This window comes from Lissotriton vulgaris, chromosome 5 (assembly GCF_964263255.1).
Source record: "Lissotriton vulgaris chromosome 5, aLisVul1.2, whole genome shotgun sequence".
NCBI classification, from domain to species: Eukaryota; Metazoa; Chordata; class Amphibia; order Caudata; family Salamandridae; genus Lissotriton; species Lissotriton vulgaris.
The window spans coordinates 71,875,843-71,900,377 of NC_141693.1; the positions used below are offsets into that span (position 1 = coordinate 71,875,843).

General features: G+C 47.7%; 1 protein-coding gene across 3 annotated transcripts in view; it reads right to left on the bottom strand.

The window, feature by feature from the left end:
* The window catches only part of LOC147710215 (E3 ubiquitin-protein ligase TRIM39-like), a 229,427-nt gene that overhangs the window by 62,514 nt on the left and 142,378 nt on the right, over window positions 1-24,535 (bottom strand). For all 3 annotated transcript variants that reach the window (XM_086920889.1, XM_086920892.1, XM_086920888.1), the window contains one exon: window positions 13,672-13,899. In XM_086920889.1, coding sequence (XP_086777015.1) covers window positions 13,672-13,899 — 228 coding nt within the window. The remainder of the gene's footprint in view (window positions 1-13,671; window positions 13,900-24,535) is intronic.

Sequence of the window (24,535 nt, forward strand, 5' to 3'; positions counted from 1 at the left end):
GCCTTTATTCTAAAGAAAGGGGTGGGTACATGACTAGGTCCTGCCCTAAGGGTGGGACCAGGAAGGGGGGTAGTTACACCCCTCTCCCCTGCCGGACTTTCCCCAGGCCAGGGCTGTCGCCCCTGGAACTGGTTCTAACCGGCAGATGCGTAGTGAGCACCGGGGTGCCACTCCGCAGTCACCTTCTCGCAAAAGCCCTACCTACCCAGAATACACAAACCCTGTCTGGGACGGTGCGAACACCGCCCTCGACAGGAAACCCTTTGTCCAAGCGCTCCTCGCTGGAAGGACTCCCAGCAGCAGGAGGTCAGACTCGTGTCTGTGGTGGTAGCATCCATTTTGTGGAGCTGAGGCTTTCGTTAACTTTAACCGGGGTTCACAGTTACGTACATGTCGTGTCCCTCTAGAAGGGCGGAATGCTAACCTCGTCGCCAGGGTTGGTGAGAGGGCAGCACCCCGATTCGTATGACACCTTACTCGACATGTCTTGATAACGCGACACCGAAGTTACCGATGTGGTACGCGTTATCCTGGAACAGCCATTGGGTCTTTTCTCCGCAAGCTGCAACCGGCTCGGCTCGGGCCAGAACACAGTTTCACACGAGCCCATGCACTCTGCCTTCAGGATTGTCAAGGCCTGCCATAGGAGTGACTGATAGGAACTCGGGTGTCCATTTTATGGTTAGATATAGAGCTACTATACCTAAAGCAAAGGGTGATTACACGACTTCGCCCCAGCTGTCATGCAGCCAGTTGTGTCAAATTTAGGAGGCCAGCCAGGGGTGGCATAATACATGCTGCAGCCCCTGGCGGCCCTGGGTACACCTATGCCCTGAGTTACAGGGTCTGATAAGGTGGCCCAGTACCAATTGGTAAATGCACCTAGGGTACATATCGTAATTTAGAAAGAGAACAGCCAGGCTGTGGGTCTGATTGGCAGGCCCACAGCCAGAGAAAGTCGTAAACCAGTGAAACAAAAGCAAAAAATCTGGGTGATCATAGGATTGCAGACCCTACTCTCCTAAATGACCCCCCCCCCCAAACGTCGGAACAATAAGCTAACCTTGACCAGGTGAGTCTTCTTGTTCTAAGTGGAAATATCTGGAGAGCCCATCGGCATTGCCATGATCAGTACCAGGTCTATGTTCCACTGTAAAGTCCATCCCCTGTAGGGAAATGGACCACCTAAGCAGTTTGGGGTTTTCACCCTTCATCTGATTTAGCCACAAGAGGGGCTTATGGTCGGTCTGAATCTTGAAGTGAGTGCCAAACAAGTATGGCCTCAGCTTCTTCAGGGCCCAAACCACAGCAAAGGCCTCCCTCTCAATAGCTGACCAATTCTTCTCTCTAGGGGTCAGCCTTCTGCTTATAAAAGCAATGGGCTGGTCTTGACCATCAAAATTCAGTTGAGATAGAACAGCTCCCACACCCAACTCAGAAGCATCTGTTTGGACAATGAATGGTTTGGAGTAGTCCGGACTCTTGAGGATAGGCGCCGTGCACATGGCCTGCTTTAGGTCATCGAATGCTTTTTGACAGCTCGCTGTCCACTGAACCTTTTTTGGCATTTTCTTACTTGTCAGTTCATTTAATGGTGTCACGATGGAACCATAGTTCCTGACAAACTTCCTATAGTAACCAGTCAGGCCCAAGAAAGCTCTAACCTGAGTCTGGGTGGTTGGAGGAGCCCAGTCCCTGATTGACTGTATCTTGCTCTCCAGTGGCTGAACCTGGCCTCCACCTACAAGGTGGCCCAGGTATACAACCTGTGTCTGCCCTATCTGGCACTTGGTGGCCTTGATAGTGAGGCCTGCTGCTTGCAGAGCCTCCAACGCTTTCCGCAGGTGGACCAGGTGATCCTCCCAGGTGGAGCTAAAGACAGCAATATCGTCTAGATACGCCACACAGAAGTCATCCAGCCCAGTAAGGACTTGATTCACCAACCGTTGGAAGGTGGCAGGTGCATTTTTCAGACCAAAGGGCATCACCACGAACTGATAATGCCCACCAGGGGTTGAAAATGCGGTTTTAGGCTTGGCTTCCTCAGCTAACCTGATTTGCCAATACCCAGCTGTTAGGTCAAACGTACTTAAGTAGTTAGCCGAAGCCAATCTGTCGATAAGCTCGTCTGCCCTTGGTATTGGGTGGGCGTCAGTCTTAGTGACTGCATTGAGACCCCTGTAGTCTACGCAAAACCTCATCTCTCTCTTACCAACCTGGGTGTGAGGTTTCGGTACTAGAACTACGGGACTAGCCCAGGGGCTATCCGAGGGTTCAATGACTCCCAGCTCCAACATTTTCTGCACTTCACTTTTGATGCAGTCTCTAACGTGATCAGGCTGCCTGTAGATTTTACTCTTGACGGGCAAGCTGTCACCAGTCTCAACCTCATGGGTGCACCAATCGGTCTGACTGGGTGTTAGAGAAAACAGATGTCGGAACGACTGAAGAACCTGTTTACAGTCGCTCTGTTGATGTTCGGAGAGGCTGCCACAAAAGACAACACCATCTACCGAGCCATCGTCAGGATTCTGAGTGAGCAGGTCGGGGAGAGGGTCACTCTCCTCTTCCTGTCCCTCATCTAGGGCCATGAGCAAACTCATGTCCTTCCTGTCGACATATGCTTTTAGCCTGTTGACATGAAGCACCCTGTGGGGGCTCCGGGGAGTTCCCAGGTCGACCAGGTAGGTGACCTCTCCCTTTTTCTCCAGGATGGTGTGGGGCCCGGACCATTTGTCCTTGAGTGCTGCTGGGGCCACTGGCTCCAACACCCACACCTTCTGTCCGGGCTGATAAACAGTCAAGACAGCCTTTTGGTCACGCCAAGCTTTTTGGAGTTCTTGGCTGGCCTTAAGGTTTTCAGATGCCTTTTCCATGTATTCAGCCATCCGCGAGCGGAGGCCAAGCACATAGTCCACTATGTTGGCTGCAGGCTTTTTGAGAGGTCTCTCCCATCCTTCCTTCACCAAACACAGGGGTCCTCTTACAGGATGCCCGTACAAAAGTTCAAAAGGGCTGTAGCCAACCCCCTTCTGTGGGACTTCTCTGTAGGCGAACAAGAGGCAGGGGATCAGGACGTCCCATCTACGCCGAAGCTTTTCCGGTAGTCCATGAATCATCCCTTTTAGGGTCCTGTTGAATCTCTCAACAAGCCCATTGCATTGTGGATGATAGGGTGTAGTGAACTTGTAGTTGACACCACATTCCTTCCACATAGCAGTTAAGTAGCTCGACATAAAGTTTGCACCTCTGTCGGAGACGACCTCCTTAGGGAAGCCCACTCTGGAGAACACTCCAACTAGGGCTCTTGCCACAACAGGAGCTGTAGTGGTCCTAAGGGGAATAGCTTCAGGATACCTGGTGGCATGATCCACTACCACCAGTATAAACTTGTGCCCTGATGCTGTCGGTGGTTCCATGGGACCGACGATGTCGATCCCCACCCGTTCAAAGGGCACCCCCACCACAGGCATTGGTATAAGGGGGGCCTTTGTCGTGCCACCTGACTTACCACTGGCTTGGCAAGTGACACAGGAGCGGCAAAACTCCTTGGTATCTTCGTTCATGTGAGGCCAGTGAAAGTGCGAGACAAGCCTGTCCCACGTTTTCGTCTGGCCTAAGTGACCTGCTAAGGGAATCTCGTGGGCCAAGGTAAGTAGGAAACCACGCTGAGACAAGGGTACGACCAGCCTCCTGGTCATGCCAGGCTTGGGGTCTCTTGACTCAGTGTACAGGAGTCCATCTTCCCAGTATACCTTGTGGGTACCTGTGGCGTTCCCAGCAGCCTCAGCAGCAGCCTGCTGTCTGAGGGGTTCAAGAGAAGGGCAGTCTAACTGGTCCTTCCCCAGGTCCTCCCTTGAGGGTCCCCCCGAGCCCAAGAATTCAACTTGATCAAGTTCGAACTCCCTAGGCTCAGTTTCCCTCAATTCCTGTAGGTCAGCCTCCTCTGAGACTTGATCCACGACCTGGGGCAAGGGGGAAGGCGCAGCCTTAACCCTACCGCTCTTTTTCTTGGGAGGTGTCTGGTCCGTTGTTCCAGGATCCAGCACCTGTTCAGTGGGGCATTTCCTGACCTGTGACCTAGTCACAGCGAACACATGTGCTGGCAAACCTAACATTTCCATGTGAGTCCGGTGCTCCACTTCTGACCATTGTGATGACTCCAAATCATTGCCCAACAAACAATCCACTGGGAGGTCTGGACTAACTACAACCTTCTTTTGGCCAGTTACCCCTCCCCAGGAGAAAGCTACAATTGCCATACTGTGATTGGTAGTGACATTGCTTGCATTGGTCACCAGGAATTCTGTACCTGGCATGATCTGTCCAGGGTCCACAAAGTTAGGCGTTACCATGGTGACGCTGGCACAAGTGTCCCTATAGGCCTGAGCCATATTTCCATTTATGAAAGGCGTCTGTCGGTATTTGCCCAAAGTATTGGGGCTTACGTCAGGGGACACGTCCACGTCCCCTGTACTGACAAGGACAGCCTGAGTGAGTGTGCCAACTAAGTTGTCACGCCCCTCAGAACCCAGGGTTAACCCTACTAAACCCTTGGGAGGCGCACTACCACTGCTGACTGTACTAGGGGGCACAGGTGCCTTAGGGGCTGCAGTGGCAGGAGTCTGCCCTCCTCCTTTCTTGGTGCACTCACTAAACCAGTGAGATTTACTTTTACAGTACTGGCACCATCTTTTGGATTGGCCTTCTTTCTTCTTTTGGGGAGCCTGACCCCCACCCTCTTTGGGTTGTTGGGGACCTGTCGAAGACTTCTGGTCATTTTGTTCCCCCTTAGAATCTTTACCCTTCTGGTCTGCTTTCTTCTGACCACCTTGATTCTGGCCCTGGTTCTGTTTAACTCTCGTACGAACCCATCTGTCTGCCTTCTTTCCCAATTCTTGGGGAGAGGTCAGATCCGAGTCGACAAGATGCTGATGCAACAACTGGTTCTGACAATTGTTTAAAATTTGTTCTCTCATCATCAAATTATACAATCCTTCGTAATCAGTAACCTTACTGCCCAGCAACCAGCCCTCAAAAGCCTTAGTGGCACAATCGACAAAGTCAGACCAATCTTGAGACTGCGTTTTCTGGGTATCCCTGAACAGCACCCTGTACTGCTCAGTGGTTAGGCCGAACCCTTCAACGAGTGTATGAGCCACAAGATAGCTGCCCACTGACTCTGGGGAACACCCTGCACAGTGCAGGCCCTCTCCAAAGCAGTAATCCATTTGTGGATGTCGTCCCCTTGTTTAAAGGGGGGCACTATCTTCCCAAGGTGTTTTGTATCGAAACTCTTTTCCCTATTACTAGGTACATTGCTGCCACCAGTGGGGACTACCCCACTTAACTGTTGCTCTCTAGCAAAGGCAAGCCTTTCTTTGGCCAGGGCAAGTTCTTCCCTTTCGATCCTCAGATTAGCTGCCCTTTCCTTCGCTTCGTACACTCTCCTCTGAGGGGACGTCATCCCTCTTTGAGAAGAGTTGTGAGAGCCATTGGTTTGAAGGGATCTGCCAGAGCCTCTTGACAGAGATCTGGCTCGTCCATTCCCAATGTTAAGCGGACCTGACAGTAGCGCCGGGGTTCCCCCCGTACCACTATCATGTTTGCTTAAGTTGGACCGTGTTAGTCTGATGACTTCTACCTGTCCCTTATCTGCCTCGTCCCCAGAGAGATCCTCATCCTCATCCTCCTCCCCATCTTCGTTCTCAGTTGCGAGGTGGATGAGGTCAGGATCGTCCCGGGTTCCCTCGAGGGGAGGCATGTCTCCTTCTGGATTAGAAGAGCTACGAAGTTTCTCAGCTCTTCTGGCATCATAAGTCTCCAAGAGACCAATCAGAAAGGACGTTGTGGGGTTAGACCCCTGCTGAATCTTCCTGGAGTGACCCAGCCGTCTTAACTCCTTGAAGCTCAGCACAGTATATCCTGAAGGGATGACCTGTGGAGGGTCAACTGACACAAGGGGAGACCCAGAGTTTCCTCCTTTGTCCGACATACTGTTTCTAGTGTGGTGTAAGTGATGCACCTACCTACACTATGTGTTTACCTACTGTTCCCTTGCTAAGAGTTGTAGCCAAGGTGTGCTAAGCCTTGAGGAGCTACAACAGCTGGTTCAGTAGAACTCAGAGTATTCTAAGCTTTTAGTTATATGTACTAACAGTACTTGTGCGATCTTTCAGCAAGATATTCTTAGGATACGTGTGGTAAAACAACAGCAAGCTCAAATCCCAACCGCTGCTCACCAATGTGAGAAGTTGGCCCGATATGCAACGTTCGCTATTCTAGCGACCGCTATGTATCGTTCCAACGACCCTTATGGTGTTTGGTTGTAAGTCAACCTATAGACCAGCTATCCTAGTAGCGTGGATACGAGCAGTCTAAGGCTAAAGACTCGAGAGGGCGCGTTAAGCCAGCTGTTTACCACACATGTACCCCTTGAACACCCAGTGAAAGGACACCACACAAGTGTTATGAAAATAAACAGTATATTTATTAAGAATCACAACAGCCCTGTACTCTTTATGAGGACAGGGTACTAAGCACAAACCAAATCTCTTTAGCAAATACTTCAAGTGCACAATTAAAACAAGTGTCCGAGGACACGGAAAGGTTAAGGCAAGTCGGAAGCGAGGGACACGGGACCCTGGAGTAAGGAGGCTATGCAGGCACCGAAATGCCGAGTTACCTAGCCACGAGGGCTGCGGCTGCACAAGTCTTACAGGCGTCGGGGTCTTCGCTGACGAGCCAGGAGCCGGAAGAAAAGGAGTTGCTGGCCGGCGACCAGTGATGAATAGTTCGTAGAGATCCAAGCCTGGATCGGAGATTGATGAAACCTGAAAGCAGAGGGGACCAAGTTCGTACTACTAGCCAGTAGTCAGAGGGTACCAGGAAGGCACCGGTTGGCCGTCACCTCGACCAGGTGAGTGGGCGACGCTAGGCTCTGCAGTCTCACGGACCAGGAGGCGTTGTCGGCGACCACGGTGGAGGTGCGAGCTGTCCCACGGAGGATGATGCTGTCGGCGTCGCTGGGCCCAGGATGGGGCAACAAGCCTTGGCAGGTCTCAGGGCCACGTGGTGGGCCTAAGATGGCGTCTTGAGTGGACCAGGAGGGTCCGGGGTGCTTCTCGCAAAGATGGAAGCAAGGGCCAGTCTGGAGCAACCAGACCAGCAGTGATGTTTGTCGGTCGTCGTCAAGGAAGGACACAAGCCAGCGGCTAGTGACCAGACAACGTGCTGAGCAGCGAGCAGAAGGGCCCCACGCAGATCGTGGAGATGCTGGGAGACTGCACTTCGGTGCTGGAGCCGCTCAGGGTCGGGGCTTCTCGGACCCCAGAGCACTCACCAGAGAGTTACCTCGATGGTCGTGCTGGTTTTAAGAGCGTGCAGGTTCTGATGATGACCGGTCCCTCGAGGTCTCGTCGCACCCACAGATCACAGCTGAGCTGATGACGTGGGTAGAGGTCAGAGGTGCCAGGGAAGCCGGTTCTCGTCGAGCTGGGCCGTCGGATTTCCTTGAGGAAGGACTTACAGCAAACCGCAGAGTTCTTAGATGGTGCCCGCTGATGCAGGGTGACTACTCCTTAGTCACAAGGGAGAAATCTTGAGAAGAGTCTTGAAGTCCTTTCGTAGAAAGTATTCTTGATTCAAAGATGATCTAATTTGGAAGGGTCCCCGCTCCGGCCTTTATTCTAAAGAAAGGGGTGGGTACATGACTAGGTCCTGCCCTAAGGGTGGGACCAGGAAGGGGGGTAGTTACACCCCTCTCCCCTGCCGGACTTTCCCCAGGCCAGGGCTGTCGCCCCTGGAACTGGTTCTAACCGGCAGATGCGTAGTGAGCACCGGGGTGCCACTCCGCAGTCACCTTCTCGCAAAAGCCCTACCTACCCAGAATACACAAACCCTGTCTGGGACGGTGCGAACACCGCCCTCGACAGGAAACCCTTTGTCCAAGCGCTCCTCGCTGGAAGGACTCCCAGCAGCAGGAGGTCAGACTCGTGTCTGTGGTGGCAGCATCCATTTTGTGGAGCTGAGGCTTTCGTTAACTTTAACCGGGGTTCACAGTTACGTACATGTCGTGTCCCTCTAGAAGGGCGGAATGCTAACCTCGTCGCCAGGGTTGGTGAGAGGGCAGCACCCCGATTTGTATGACACCTTACTCGACATGTCTTGATAACGCGACACCGAAGTTACCGATGTGGTACGCGTTATCCTGGAACAGCCATTGGGTCTTTTCTCCGCAAGCTGCAACCGGCTCGGCTCGGGCCAGAACACAGTTTCACACGAGCCCATGCACTCTGCCTTCAGGATTGTCAAGGCCTGCCATAGGAGTGACTGATAGGAACTCGGGTGTCCATTTTATGGTTAGATATAGAGCTACTATACCTAAAGCAAAGGGTGATTACACGACTTCGCCCCAGCTGTCATGCAGCCAGTTGTGACAAATTTAGGAGGCCAGCCAGGGGTGGCATAATACATGCTGCAGCCCCTGGCGGCCCTGGGTACACCTATGCCCTGAGTTACAGGGTCTGATAAGGTGGCCCAGTACCAATTGGTAAATGCACCTAGGGTACATATCGTAATTTAGAAAGAGAACAGCCAGGCTGTGGGTCTGATTGGCAGGCCCACAGCCAGAGAAAGTCGTAAACCAGTGAAACAAAAGCAAAAAATCTGGGTGATCATAGGATTGCAGACCCTACTCTCCTACACACCCTGCAACCCCAACCCCTGCAGTTACAGCAGCGACATAGTCCTGCAACATTCTTGAATGATCGCGCTAATATACTCACCGTTAGCTGCAGTGTCCTTGGTCCCCAGGTCTGGTCCTGCCGCCGCCGTGATGGCTGCAGGTACCTGTGGGGCCTTCTTGGGTTTCTCCGCGTCCACGAGCTTCGCTGGTGCCCTTCTTTTCCTCATGGCTGCAGTGCCCTGTCGTCCCGCTGTTGTCCGCTTGTTCCTTCTCCTGCGTCGAGCGCCATGTGAGGCTGCAGCCAATCATTCCCGTGCACTTCTGAGGCCGCCCTTATCCTTCTCAGTAGGTCGTCCTGACCCTTCAGTGTGTTCCCCTTTCTTGGCATTCTCTTGTGCGCTTTGTAAGCAGGGTGCTGTCGCCGCTATTTTGCGCCCCAGGCGTCTGTTCTGGGCGGGGTGCTGCCGCCAATGATCTGCACCAAACTTGTCACCTGTGTTTTCTGTGTGCGGGGTGCTGCCGCCTCCGTATTCACCAACTTGTCCCCCTTGTTTTCTTCTATTGTGGTTGCTATTGGGGTTGCTCGCTCACCCCGCTGCCAGTCTCTTTTTTGCGGGGTGCTGCCGCTCGTTGCCTGCACCAAACTCATGCTCCCCTCAGGCCCCCCCTTTTTTTTTTGGACCTGCCCAGTCTAGCCAGTCTCGGAAGGGGGGGGGGCGGAAAAACCTGGGCGCTCTGTGCCCTGTCCTGCGTTTAGCAGGGGAGTCCCTTGTGTCCTCTTCGGGCAGTTCTATTTACCTCGCGCTACTTCACATGCGCGGGCCGCTGCACTCTGTTCGGCAGCTCCCACGCCCCGCCTGAACTATCCCCGCTGGCTCGGCCGGGTAATCCCAGGACCCAGCGCGAGGTGAGTCTTCCTCCTTGCCCTTAGTGCTGCCGGCTCGGAACTTCGCTATGCTTCTCCCCGCTGCCGGTTGTGAACTCGCGCTCGACGGGTAATGCACCAGTCCGGTCTCCTCAGTTGCTGCCAGGTGGGCACCAGCAGCGGCTCCGCAGCTCGCAGCGGGGTAGGCACCCGCCTGGTCTTCTCCTGCGCTGCCGGGTGGGCTCCGGACGTGCTCCTGATCCACGGGCGGGGTCGGCACCCGCCCGGTCTTCACGTTCGCTGCCAGGTGGGCTCCGGCAGTGCTCCTGAGCCAAGCGGGGTGGGCACCTGCCCGGTCTTCCCCTTTGCTTCTGGGTGGGCTCCGGCAGCGCTCCTGAGCCACGCGACGGGGTAGGCACCCGCCCTGTCTTCACCTTTGCTGCCGGGTGGGCTCCGGCATTGATCCTGAGTCACGTGGCAGGGAGGCACCCGCCCGGTCTTCTCCTGCGCTGCCGTGTGGGCTCCGGCAATGCTTCCGAGCCACTCCGCGGGGTAGGCACCCGCCCGGTAGCCCTTGCTCGCCGCCGACTTGCTCGTTGCCGGGGGGGCTCTGACCCCACTCATCGCTCCCGCCGCCGTGCGGGGGGATATCGGCACGGTGATCTAGACGGCGTTGATGGGTCGTACCCATTTCCGCTGGCCTGCCGTCCACAAGCTCGTAACAAGATCTGCTGCTTACGCCGTGCTGCTCCCTCGCTCCTTGAAGATAGGAGCATACCTGAGGGAGCAGCGCTTTTATGCCCCCCGGCTTGCCATCGTGCTTCGCGCCCCCCCGCCATTGGGGGGTTTGAATCTCGCCTGCACCCCCATTGGCTGAGGGGGGGGGGCCTTAGGGGGCTTCCCCTGCTGTTTGTTTGGAGAACCCTGTTTTCGTGCCAAACTGGGTCCACCGCCCCCTCCTGCCTGGGGGCTCGCGTTGGGTTATGACGCCGGCTCCTGAGCCTCCTTCGGGGGCCCGCCTCTGCAATAAAGGGTGGGGCTTTGTAGTGTCACTGTCAAGCAGGGATGTTAAATACTTTGCACTGCTAATAAATCAGCGAAACTGCTAGTTTAGACAAAACCTAGCGCATTTTCAGCACAGACAGACAACTCTAGTGTGCCCATTTGCATGGCCCTATGCACTGATGGAGCCCCCTAATCCTTTTCATAACAAACATTTTAAATGTCAGCTCAGGCGATTATTAAATGAATATCTGACTTAACCTGCATCTCTTTACAGCTGTCAGAACGCTCTACCAAGAGCTTCTTCAGAGAGTTAGACAGCGAGCCCTGCTGCAGTGTCTCAGCCTGTGCCATCTGCTCCCACTATGAGACTCACGCTGGCGTGGTGAGTCTGGGGCAGAAGTTGGGCTCTGCTGGGCTGGGCACAGCAATAGCACATCATGTCGAGGTCAGGAGGAGGTAAGCAGGCGATCAAGTCTCGAACACCAGCTTCCTCCTTTAACTCCATGCAGCAGGGGAATTTCATAGGTGCACTGGGGCCTGGGTGGCAGGCAGGAAATGTAACATCCTGCCACAGCATTGGCATATAAGAAACAGACCGGCCAATTGAAGCATTTGGCATTAGGAAGGTGGGCCCCTCAGTGTAGAAAGCAATTAGATTAGCGATCCAGGGGCCTCTTCGATCGCATTGTCTGAGCATTAACCCTCAGCTTAAGAGAAAGGACGTGTGCGATTCTGCTGCCCTTTCCTCTGATAACATTTATATGTTCAAAGTGTTACCCAGCACAAACTTTTCACTACCTGAAGTGCTGTGCTATGAAAATTACTTGCGCACACTAGCAGGTAAAATGATTCTCGACCCAGCGCTGTCAAGCACAGCATGACGGCAAGCACCGAACATTATTCAAAAGAGCCCTGCTGGAGCTCAGCTGGGGGGCTGCTGAAGCGGCGCCCTGGCTACCAGAGACACGTCCGACTCCTACTCACCAGCACAGCCAATGAGCCTACCTTTTCATGAGTACCAGTACTCTCCTCGGAAGAAGAGAAGTGCCGGTACTCAGAGTGATAAATTTAAGAAGTGCCGGTACTCAGTACCGGTGAGTACCAACCCATTTATAACACTGCTATCACTCACTGTTGACCTCTGCCTTCTACCGTGGCCTGTACTCCTAGGCCTCTCAGCTAGGTTTGTGCAATATAAATATCACATGCTGTATTTATTGGAGAAACATAATGTGGTTATTGTGAATTGTGTATTAAGTACAAGAAAATCATAATGCCACAGACTGTAATTTGTTTATATAGTTAAAGGCATACTTAGTGTTTGACTATACAAACCAATGAATGGCATCCTTCAGTCACTATTAGAACGGGTGAATTAGAACAGGGGTGGTCCCACCAGTGTCCTACTAATCGTGTATATGCCGCCCCCTTTCCTATCTGCTTTCCCCACTAACGCTTAGACAGGGCTAGAACGCATCCCACAACGGGCAGCAAAGAGCCTTACCAATGTAGAGCCTGCAGACAGGAAGCGCCTGACTTGGAGCGTTGCATGCACCAGTGCAAGAATGGATCTTGCAATAGGTAGTCAAAAGACTGCAGACAGTAAGTGCCTCCCGATCAACGCCCCCACCCACATGTTCTCCACCCCCACCCAGTTGCCAGTTTTAAAAGCACCTTGGCAATTTTAGAGTTCATTTAAAACTAATAAAAAGATGAGGCACTTTGCAGTTGTTTTTAAATATAAAGCCCTTTTATAAAACCAACTCCTTATAGTAAAAAGCAGCCTCCGATATATTCATATTGCTAAAGGCAACATATATTGTATATATGTAACTACAATAGAGTGATCTTAAGAACGCAGTCTAACCCATAAAACAATTGGTTTGTTTTATATTACAGATCTATTACATTTTTTATTCAATTGTTTTTTTGTGGATTCATATATGTATATTCAGCTAATGCTATCCACACAATATGAACAATATTTCTGTAAATGTAAGGTATTTAAGTGCACTGGTGACTTAAGCCCATCTTACCCCACCCGCTCCCTTTACCAACACACACAACACTACCAGGTCTATTCACAGGAGCTTGTGTTACTCTTTTATATGGCTTATGAGTTGATGGGAAAACATCTAAAATTGGCATAAAATGGGAATCTTCAAGGACAGTGATATACACTTAGTACACATACAAAGTACTGTGCGTTCTTTGCCCTATTTTTCCCTGTATCGCTACATCTAAAATTGGCATAAAATGGGAATCTTCAGGGACAGTGATATACACTTAGTACACATAGAAAGTACTGTGCGTTCTTTGCCCTATTTTTCCCTGTATCGCTCTCCCCAGTTTTCATGAGCACACATGTTTTATATCATGCCAGGACTTAGGGCTTCACATATAATGTATTTATGTGGTAAACAAGCATTGAGTCTGGTAGAAATGTATGTAAAAGATCAAAAGCAGGAAAGATAAATAAATATTCTACAGAAGAGAGAGCAAGAGCTAGAACTGAATTTGAAACAAGACTCGCTTGCATGCTCGTGTGCTTAACAGACATCGCAATGAGACTCTTGAGTATTTCTCTCGTTTTAGAACCCTGCGCTGGGAACTGCACTCATGCTTCATGTGTAAACTGCCAAACACGTGAAGCCCGGGTCCTGAAGACCAGTAGGTCCAGTGGTGTGGCTCACTGGTTAGAGGCGGCAGACCCGGAAGCAGAGGACGTCCTGGGACCAGGGTTCAATTCCCGATGCGGCAGGGTCGTGGACCACGGACTCGATAATTCTCGTCTTGGTGCCTACTCTAACCAGGGATCACACTCGGCAACTCTGGGCATTAGCTTGCCTCATCTCCACAACGGCCCCCCACATACGCCGGGGATGCCTGGTTTCACCTTGGAGATACCCAGTAGGGACCATCTCACAGGGAAAGCCAGGACGGGTTCCCCAGCAGTCTACAGCGCTGAGATACCCCATGGGGTGATACATGCGCTTTACAAGACATCATTACATTACATTACATTACCGACACGAGCGGCAGAGACTATTTAAGTCGCTCGCATCAGTGCTCGTGCGCCTGGTCTCGTCACAGCGGAGGCAGCGCTAGCACATACCTGCTTCTCTTTCCGGATCGAGATAACGGCCCAAGCTTCCCGGAACCTTTCACTTGGTCGCATCTGAGCAGCGGGCCCTCGAGACTCCTCAGCTTTCCCCGCTTGGCTGCTCTCAAGAGGTTGGCTCCTGTTGTCTTCATTCCGACTTTTTCTTCCATTCCCGACATCAGCAACTTCCTTTTTCGGCTTCCCCACACATCCGGTGACATTCTAGAACGCATCCTGACCCTGCAAAAAGAAAAGAAAGACAAGTGCAGATAAGTTTTAAGTGCTCACAATCTCTCGAAGGCGTTGTGAGTTATATTTTGCCTTTTCAAGATATAAGAAGTTATAAAAGACGCATTTGTTTATTGAATCTTGTAGAGGTTATCCAAGAGAAGGCAGTGCATATTATGAACATTGAACTTGACAGATACAAGGTTAACAGTCTAAATTGTGGTGCCAAAAGACTAAGACTCTGTGCTTATTTTTCAAGGAACTTTGTTATTTAATCTTTGAGCTTTTATTTTCCGAGAACATTATTATTATTATTTTTTTATGTGCAGAGGTAACCAAAAGATGTTAAACATTCATTAGTTATAATTTTCAATGTCAGGAATTAGAAAGTGAAGTAATGATTTGTTATTCCTTGTAGCTTAAAGAAAGAATCCAAAAGTCAGTGCAAACATATGTACAGAATACAAGAGAGCTAAACAGAGAGCCCTAGATTTAGGTACATATATTAATAATACTAATAGTTAAATGCTTAATGTCATGAAACCTACGTCATAATACCCTGTACATAATTACTTACCTTTCTTACCTGTGTGTTTCTTTAGATTGCATTAGCCAGTGTACCTGACGATACTACCTCTCATACAAATTAACTGAAGCAAGTCTCCTGATATGCAAGAGATTCCAGTCACCTCAGGAGGACTCTCTCTCTCTCTCCCATTCCCCCTTTCCCTTCGGGAGCTTCCTGGGAGACAGAGGGTCAATTCTTCTGGCTCTTGGGGAACTCTTGGGAGGATTGGGCTCACTCGTCGTCATCAAGAGCAAGGAGATTCAGGTGGGTGTCTTACCTGACTGAATCTGACACCAGTCCACCCAATCCCAAAATAATTAATGCTATATTTCAGTCTCTAACCGCTATCCTTCCTACTAAATTCTAATACTATAATCCACTCTATAACACTATACTCCCTCAAAAACAATTTACAACACTTTAATCTACTTCCTAAGATTACTCTTCAATAATATCAGTGTAAAACTCCACTATACAGCGAGACCTATTTGCGTTGCTAATGCTTGTTTTTAATTGCTTTAGGATTTTATTAGTGTTGTGTTCTCACTAGCGGCTGCCCTCTGTGGTGCGGAACTCTGCGGACACACTAATGCAACCACTAATGAAAAAACAGAAAATAATTTCATTAGATCTGTGCTGGAGTTTCCACGAAACGCCCCACTAACACCAATGCGCTTAGATCTAGGCATGAAGAGTGTTGCCTACGCAATTATCCTACGGCCTCTAATTATTTGGATGTGCACATGGGTAAATGAGTCACCACTGCCAATGAAAGAATCGCTACAAGAAATATTATCGCTGGACACCAAAGGTAGTGTCCAGTTACTCAACCACATTAAGAAATGGTTGGGCAAACTTGGCATGAGTGACCTATGGCTATCCCCCGAAAATTATTTTAAAAAATCGGAAAATTTCCTCAAAAATAAATATTTGAGCTAAGTAGAGGACACCTGGTTAATTGGGAATAGTGCAGGGGCATTAACAATCTTATTCCTCAAAATTAAAGACAAAATGCAGCAAGAAAATGTCTTGAACCGAATAGAGCCACCACTCGCAAGATTACTTTATCTAAGATTTAGGTATGGCATCCTTCCAGTTAAAGGTTTGGTTAGTAGCTGGAATGGTGCCGACATCCCACCCAGTTGTCCAGGGTGTAAAGGTGTTCTTGAATCAATTTTCTGTCCCATGTACAAACAAACAAGAAGGACCTGGCTAGTCCCAATCTGTCGAATTCTGGCAGCTAATCGTTTAATAGAATTGTCAGAAATTTGAAAGTGACAGCAAAGAATATCTAGTCTGTGGCCTGTCCAGATATTTGCTCCATGCATGGATGACACGAGGTAGAGCATTAAAGAACACCGAACAAGCACGGACAGGGTAGTGAGTATGCTAAATGCAGGGAAGACTATTCTTCTGCATGGATGAGTAACATTCAAGAGATTGTAACAGAAAGGAACTGTGAAATATATTAGTTTCCCACTATCCCATTTAAAACATCCCAGATATACGTTTTCTTTCTTAATGCATCGACGCACCAACGATCATGATATGATTTTAGCACGGGATGGCTTAACTTATTATGCTGTTATTTTTATGGTTAACTTTATTTATTTTATATACTAGTGATGATAAGATTAATTGTGATTTTATTGTATATATTCTAATTTTCATATGACTTGTTCATAGATGTTTTAAATGAATAAGCACTAGGCACTTAATCAAATATTAGCATAAGCACGATAGCAAACAGAATGCTACCGTAAGGCCTAGAGGTACTTACAAAAAAGAAACAGCCAGCAGGGAATGTTAACATGACTGAAGGACAATGAAAAGGTGTCACATAATGCATCTAATAGCATATTTTCTGAGGAGCACCTGGTGTGGCACTTGTTTCTCTTCCTTCCCCTCCCCACTACCTGTTTGGAAATGTATATACTAAATGTAGTGGTGACGATTGGGGGCTGTGTCAGTCGTATCACCATTTTGTTGGAGACCTTTTGGAGACCTTCTGTTTGCTTGACCACGCTGTGTGGGGCCCGAGCCGGGTCCAAGGATTCCCATTGCTGCCTGTAACGACCCGCCCGCCCTTTCACCACAGAGCGCAGGACTGCCCGGGACCACAATTCCCAAGAGGCAGTGCACTCTCACAGGATCTCGTCAGCCCTTGAAATGGTCAGCGGGGCTACCGCGGTGCGGGACACGCGCGGGTTCACCCGGGCAAAGCCCGGGCCAAGGGCGGGCCCGTCTGTACCCAAATGAGACCGGGCAGGGCCCTTTCTCTTGGCTGTAACAGGGAATATCTGCATAAGAAACAGTAAGACTCTTAATATTATATAAAAACTTTTGGACTTATCGCATCTGTTTTCCCTCTGGAAATTGTTTTGGTTTGATTTTGGGGCCGGACTTGCATTTCTTGTCCATATATTGTGAGCGATACTGCTACCATTCCATCTTTATTAAGCAAACTGCAATCTAAGGTTGTTGTGGGGATATTATAAGAAGAAGGCCTCATTGAACTACTGGACTCCTGTTTTTATCCTACTGAACTATTGACTAGTTGTCTGAACTACAAATTAGCAATGGGTAAAAGGAAGCTAATGAGCCCAAAATCTGGAGGAATTACTAGAACAACCAGTGACACTCAACAAACTTTATTAATCATCTTACAGGGGCAAAGGGGGCGCTAGATAAGCAGATATCCTCAGTGGTAGAATCACTGGAGGCAGGTACATCAACTGCAGCCCCTGATCCCGAACAACCCGAAATTCCAGACCCTGTGAGCCATAAACGGTTGCATCCAGATTCTCCCGCAGGAGATTTTGTCTAGTGATTCTGATTCCCTGCTCCAACCACCACAGAAAAAGCAAAGGAATCCAGTGATAGGGGGGGGGGGGGGGGGGGGGGGGGGGGGAGAGAAAGTTGGTGAACAGTCTACTAGTGAAGGAGAGAAAAAACAATCTAAGCCCATCCCTCCTACGGCAATAAGAAAAGATCATCAAGGGAAGAAAAAAGTGGGAAATAGGAAAGGCTCATACAAGGGGAAGGAAGATAGTAATAGAAGAAATAAAATCCATAATGCCGATTTGAAGACCTTAACAACCCTGGTAGAGAGATTGGACTTACACGTGAGAATTACATTAGACCAATTGGGCGTTAGATTGACACATACTTAAAAACGTATAGAAATGAAAATTAGTCAAGACAAGGACAGGGATTTCTTAGCTAAGGAGAACTGTCCCGTAAATATAGATAACAATACACAAATCAGACAATCTACCATAGTTGACATTAGGTCTAAGGAAACAAATGCCCTAAAGCTGCCTATCCACCCAGACAGAACATCTAATACTGGGAACGCCCATCTCAAACTGGGGCAGGTAACTCCTTAAACACTATAGAGGTAGAGAATGGGTACAGGGATATCATGGATCCAAGAATCCAAGAAATGTAAATAGTTTTAACATTCCCCACCACGCTCCAAAGAGCTCTCGTTCCTTACTACCTTCAGTTCCATCCCAAGTCTTTTACAAATATCCAATAGACTAACATCTTGACCTTCCACCTAAAGTAACCCCCTATGTAGTGATTCTGGCAAACGTGCCCAAAAAGGCCCCATTAGAAAAACATGGGAGATGCGGAGAAATAAGTCACTACACTGGTTGGGAAGGAGGACTGGATTTTCGCAACAGCTTTTTTCTGAATTTAAAATGTCAAGAAGAGGTCAGTGGGTCGGGCCTCGAGAGAAAATATTTCCAGGTGACTGTATTATTTTAACATTCAAAACTCCAGCACTTGTGAATAACATACTTTGGGCAGAAGGTAATAGTTTGCTACTAGAGGGTAGGATTAATCTTTTACCGTTGAGATTTTTTTATCCACCTTGTACTATACCCACGAATACTTATAGCACCAACAGAACAGGCCCCACTCATGGTCAATGGAATAACCCTCAAACACACAATAGGTTTGATGTGTTGTCGGGTCTGGAAGAAATAGACTGTCTAAATCAGGGGTCTCCAAACCAGTCCTGGAGGGCCGGATCTATGCCAGATTTTTAAAATAACTACATGTATCTCAATGGGGATATCCCAAAAATCTGGCATGGATCCGGCCCTCCAGGACCGGTTTGGAGACCCCTGGTCTAAATCTAAAGCCAAACAACACATGAAGCAGAATCAATTTACTGGTGCTGGTCCCTTGTACACTGAAATGTATTTAAACTCTAAACAACTATCACCCACCGGGACAACTTCCTTTGATCTCGAACCCTGGTGTCGGTTAGACAAATTCCTAGTATAGCGAAGGGTAACCCTCCATTATTGTACAATACTACTGCCCCAGAAGACAAAAACCTGGGGAATGAAATTAATCAGGACGATAATGGGAGGCCTAATAGAAATATTCTCCAGAAAGGATCTTCCAGTGAGCCCGGGTTAAACATTGTTTATTGGAACATAGCAGGGCTGCGTTCTAAATTAGTTAACAATGAATGGCATGGCTTCACTGGAAAGTTCAATGTTCTTTGTTTACAGGAGACCTGGGCTACCTCCGCTGTACACCTGGAGGGTTATAAGACCTATTTTTCCCCGCTATTCCCTCGATTTCAGGGAGAGCTAAGGGGGGATTGACAACATTTATCTCCAATCTTGTAGAGTTTAAAGAAATAGTTCCAGTTAAATTGGAACCAAATTTCCAAGTAATCACCCTTGGCATGACTAAACACGATATCTATGTGCTGGTTAACTTTTATAATAACATCTAAAGACCTAAGTTAATCACTGTCTTAAAAGAGATTTGTCATACTCTAATGGAACTTAAATATAAGAACTCTAAAAATATATTTATAACTTGAGGAGGCGATTTTAATCTAACACCGTGTGGCTATAATAATAACAACCTGTGGCGTGGTAGACGAAGACGGGAACAATTTAACACATTTTCCGCATTCGGAAAGTGGGAACAGATTAAATAATATACTTTCTATCTTGGAACTTGGTTTGGCTAACGAACTAGTAGTACCACCGGTCCCACTGACTCGGACTTTCAATGGTAGAGGAGCGAGTACTATCATTGATTTGATATTTGTATCAAGGAATGCTGCGTCTCGCATTCTAAATTTTAAAGCCCATGACAACGTTACTAGCGATCATTTCCCTAATAGCGCTAATCTATTATATCCTAATTAAAACCAGTAGGAGGGAACCGGACAGAATATTAGGACAGAAAACCCTCTCTCTAAGTAGGCTGAACGGGTACTCACTTAAGTGGGACAGAGTTCACCCCCTTCAGATCACAACTGAGGTGATAAATAACTCCCGTAAATCAATAGAGATAGGTTTAGATGCTGCTTCCTCTAATCAAGAAATCGTAGCCAATTTTGAGGCCATAACACGAGCAATAGGAAGCGATCTGAACTGCCAACAGAAAAATAAGGAGACACCTAAAGGATGGTTTAACAGAGCATGCACCAAAGCATACTCGGACTTAAAACTTTCCCTTCATAAAGATGTTAGGGCTAAAAAAAAAAAGAGCTCTTCTTAGAAAAGAATATAACAAGGTTATTAAAAATAGGAAAACTGAATTAAAGAATAAGATATGGGAACAGTTACATAAAAGCTGCAAAGAGAAGGATAGCACGGCTTTTTGGAAATGTGTTACATCTCCTTTTTTATCTGAAGCTAGTGATGTTCCAAATATTGAAATAGCCATAGATGAAAATCTATGGGTGAACACTTCTCGAAGATATTTGGGATCTGTGATAAGAAAAAGAGTTCTCAAAGTTCCAAAAGTTTAGGGGAGCGAGTAAGCCCCCATACTAATTTCTCTGTTTTTCCTATCACCCTTGATATCTCTCTGTTGGAAGTCGAACACGCTTTATTAGCTAGTAAAGGGGGTAAGGCCCCCGGCCAAAACGGGGTACCAGTAGATTTGTTTAAATATAATAAGGACCTCTGGACCCCAATCCTCACAAGGGTTTTGGAAGCCTCCTGTGCAGTGGGCCTTATTGATTCATGGTCCGAATCAATCCTGGTCCTGATATTCAAAAAAGGAGCTCGACAAAGTCCATCCTGCTATCGACCTATCTCTTTGCTAGATTCTTTAGGGAAGATAGCGGGACGGATCATTCTCAACCGTTTACATCAATGGTCTGAGGATAATAATATATTGTCGGATCTACAGTTTGGGTTCGGGGAAAGCATGGGCACCACGGAACAAGCACTAAACTTGACACTACTGATGGGGAAGTATAAATTTGCGAAGGGGGGAAACCTATTTATGGTTTACATGGATCTAACAGCAGCCTTTGACTGCGTAAACCATTCTAAATTATGGACTATCCTAAGTGAGATGGGTATAGGGATCTCTGTGCTAAATTTCCTACGAGAACTATACACAAATGCTACGGCAAGGGTGCGCTTTGGAACAGGTGGGGAACTCACAGCTTCTTCTAACGTGGAGAGAGGGGTAAGACAGGGTTGTGTCCTGGCACCCTTTCTCTTCTCACTTTACACTAATGGCCTGGAACAAGCGATGCTAGAAGGGTGCCACGACCTACTGTGTGTGAAAAATCATCTAATTCCTGCTTTATTATATGCGGACGACGGTGTGATAATAGCAAGAACTCCACTGGAACTCCAGCGCGCCCTCAGTAGGTATCAACGTTACATGGCCGACTTAGATTTAAGGAACAATATTAAGAAAACCTTTGTTATGTCCTATGAAACAACTCACAAGAAAATGAGGAGTGTTTTTATAGTTGGAAAATACTATCACGTATCCATATCTTGGAATTTTAATTGATAACAAGTGTTCTTGGAGACAGGCTATATAGGCCAGGAAATTATTGTTTATAAGGACTACCACTGCGCTAGTTAATTTTTCACACCGGCTGGGCAGGAGGTCACCTGAAGAGATGTTACAAATCTACCGAGCAAAATGTGTAAGCGCAGTGATGTATGGTGCAGGGGTGTGGGCTATGGAAAAGTAGATTCCATTCAAATGGTTGAGAATAGCTTCTTGAGGTTCCTTTTATCGGTGCTGAGAAGCACCTCCACCTTTAGTTGCCATCTGGAATTGGGCCTTTCATATGTCACCGACTTGGTGTGGCATCAAACTTGGACCACCCCCAATTTGGCTTTTAATAGAGAGCTTTTAAACGACTGTATCCCTTGAAAACTCACATAAGATAGGTTGGCTTTTATATGTCAAAAAATTCCTGTTTGACTTGGGTCTGGAAAAGCATTATCATGAGCCCTTATCGATTCAAGAGATTTCAAGGAAAAACATAAAGAAATGATGTTTGTTATACTTGGAGGAGTTGCGACTGACCTCTGAGTCATCCAAAAGTTCAGTCCAACATATCCTCCAAGTACAAACTACTTTAACCATTCAGCCCTACCTGACCTTTAAACTGAGTTCTTATGATAGGTTTGTTCTCATTAGATTAAGAATGAACACATTTCATCGCCTGTTAACTTTCCTTAAAGCTAATGACTGGTCTCACTTGCTATCACCGTGTCCTTGTGACGAAATGTCTAGCCAGTCTACGATGCACGTGGTCCTGTTCTGCAAATTTTATTATGAACCGAGGAAGCTATGGGTAAAACAGTTAATGAAAATCTTGGGTTTGCGACAATGTCGCACTGCTTACCTCGTGATCCAATATCTAGAAGAGGAGTGCTTTGCAAGGAATATTGCTATGTTTTTGAAACTCTGCATAAAGCACAGGTAAAATTTGGATCTGATGTAAATATAGTAAAATGCTGTTCTGGTTTTTGTACACTAATTTCTTTATTCTTGATTAGACCGTATTATGAAATTTGTAATTATGGCTGGTAAATATTGTCATGGATTAGATATTAGCTGTGTTTTTCTAAACCAATCTATTGCTTCGAGAAATGTAATTGTATTTATGTTCTCAAGTGTTTTTAAATGAACTTTTATGGTTTTTGTACTCCTAACAACCGAATAAAGGAATAGGATTGATTGATATGCTTTTATGGCCATTACAATAACATTGAATAAAGATATCTATCTATCTATCTATCTACTTGCTGTTTGTGTGCTGCATAAATACTCTACACATTGCCTCCAAGTTAAGACAGGCTGTTTTTGTGCCAAGCTACCAGGGGGTTAAGCACTGATCAATTCAGTGATTTTTGTGGTTCACTCTGTCAAGGATTGTGGTTGTTGCTTGAGTGGGGCTCTCACTCCCTCAACTAATCACCCAATTTCTTGCAGCTACAATAGAGTGAGACTTAGTGAGACCACAGGAGGAGGTAGAACAGTGAAGGTACTAGAGAGACTACAGCAGGAGGTACAACAGAGCAAACCAAGCAGGAGGCGTTATAACAGTGTGACAACACAGCAGAAGGTACAACTGAGAGAGACCCAATGAGAGGACAGGAAGCATAACTGAACGAGACCTAGAGATCACAGAAGGAGGTACAACAGACCCAGGCCTTGTGAGGCCACCGGAGGGGGTCAGCAGAGCCAGGCCTGATGATAGCACAGGAGGGTACAACAGACTCAGAGCGCATAAGGATTTTAGGAGGCACACAACAGAGCCAGTCCTTGTGAGAGGCATGAAAGGAAATCAGAGCCAGGCCTCATGAGACTAAAGGAAGGTACAACAGAGCATAGCCTCATGAGGCCACAGGAGGGTAAAACAGGGGCATACCTTTTAAGATCAGAGTAGGTGCACCGGAGACAAGCCTGGTCAGACTACAGGGGAGTATAACCAAGACAGGTCTTGAGATCACAGGAAAGGACAGCAGAGCCAGGTCTCAAGAGACAACAGGAGGAATATGATGGAACGAGAACAGTGATACCACAGCTAGGCCTTACAACACCACAGGAGTGAGAGCATAGCCAGGCCTCAAGGCCACAGGAGGGTACAACAGAGACCAGGGCAGGAGACTACAAAAGGGGTAATAACAGAGACAGGGCTCATGGGATCACAGGATGTCTACAAACATCAAGAAGATTTTACAGGAATCTGTCCTTCTCTGGACTGGCCCTTACCCTCCGAATCTCTTTCCATGTAAAACCTCAATTCAATGATCCTGACACATGTTCTATGTTCTACTGCTCTCAGATCACATCACTCCTCAATTGATGAATCCGCGTTTCTAATAAAAGACCAAGCTCCAAATCTGTCCCCTCTCCCTAGTAAATAGTTCAAGCCCACCCTCTCTTTCGTTCACTGACAAGTCAAACAATCTTAAGCGCAGCAGCAGATGTCTGTAGTACTTATGGAAGTGCAACTGTGAGTCTAAATCAAAGCTGGAATAAAAGCATGGGAACCTGCCTCCTTCTCTTATTTTTTTAAAAACCAGGGCTAATTCTTCTTAATACTTTTAACTTTTGTTCTGCGTCTCATTTGCTGGCAGCTGCAAAAATTAGTGAATTAGCAATTTCTGCACTTTTCTAGAATCTCACACCGCCTTAGGTGACACATTTCGCCCAAACCGAAAGACCAGAACTGTTCTCCTTGCAGTGCTAGATGATCTTAGAATGGCTGTGGATGTCAACACAAAAGACATGAAGAACTTATGTTTGTTCGCTATTAAATGTAAGAAACTGGTGGTGCCTACGTGCACAGGGTCGGACCAAACACACTCACTGATGGCTGCTGTAAGTGGCAATGATGATTCAAAGAGTAAGCCATTTTGAGAAAGTGTCATTTTGTGGAAAATTATCATTTTATTAGAATAACTAGCAGCCCATCCCGACGTTGTCCGGGTATGAAATAGAATGTGTGTAATGTGTGTATTTGGCAAGGGCAATTAATTTTAAAATCTCGCGTTAGACAACATTTTTTGTTTCATTAGAATCGGGACGGAGAAGGCCCAGCTGCAGCCCTGGTTGATGTTAGCAGGCGCGTGTAATTGGTGTAGTGATCCGCCGCCTGAGCCCGGCTACAGCCCTGGTTGATGTTGGCAGGCGCGTGCAATGTCGTTGAATGAGAGAGTTATCAGCCGCAGGTAAATCCGTTTAATGAGAGAGTTGAGTGACAGCGAGTAGGAGAGGCTGCAGTAATTGTCCCCGCAGACACGCTCTTTTGCGCGTTCCCCCGCT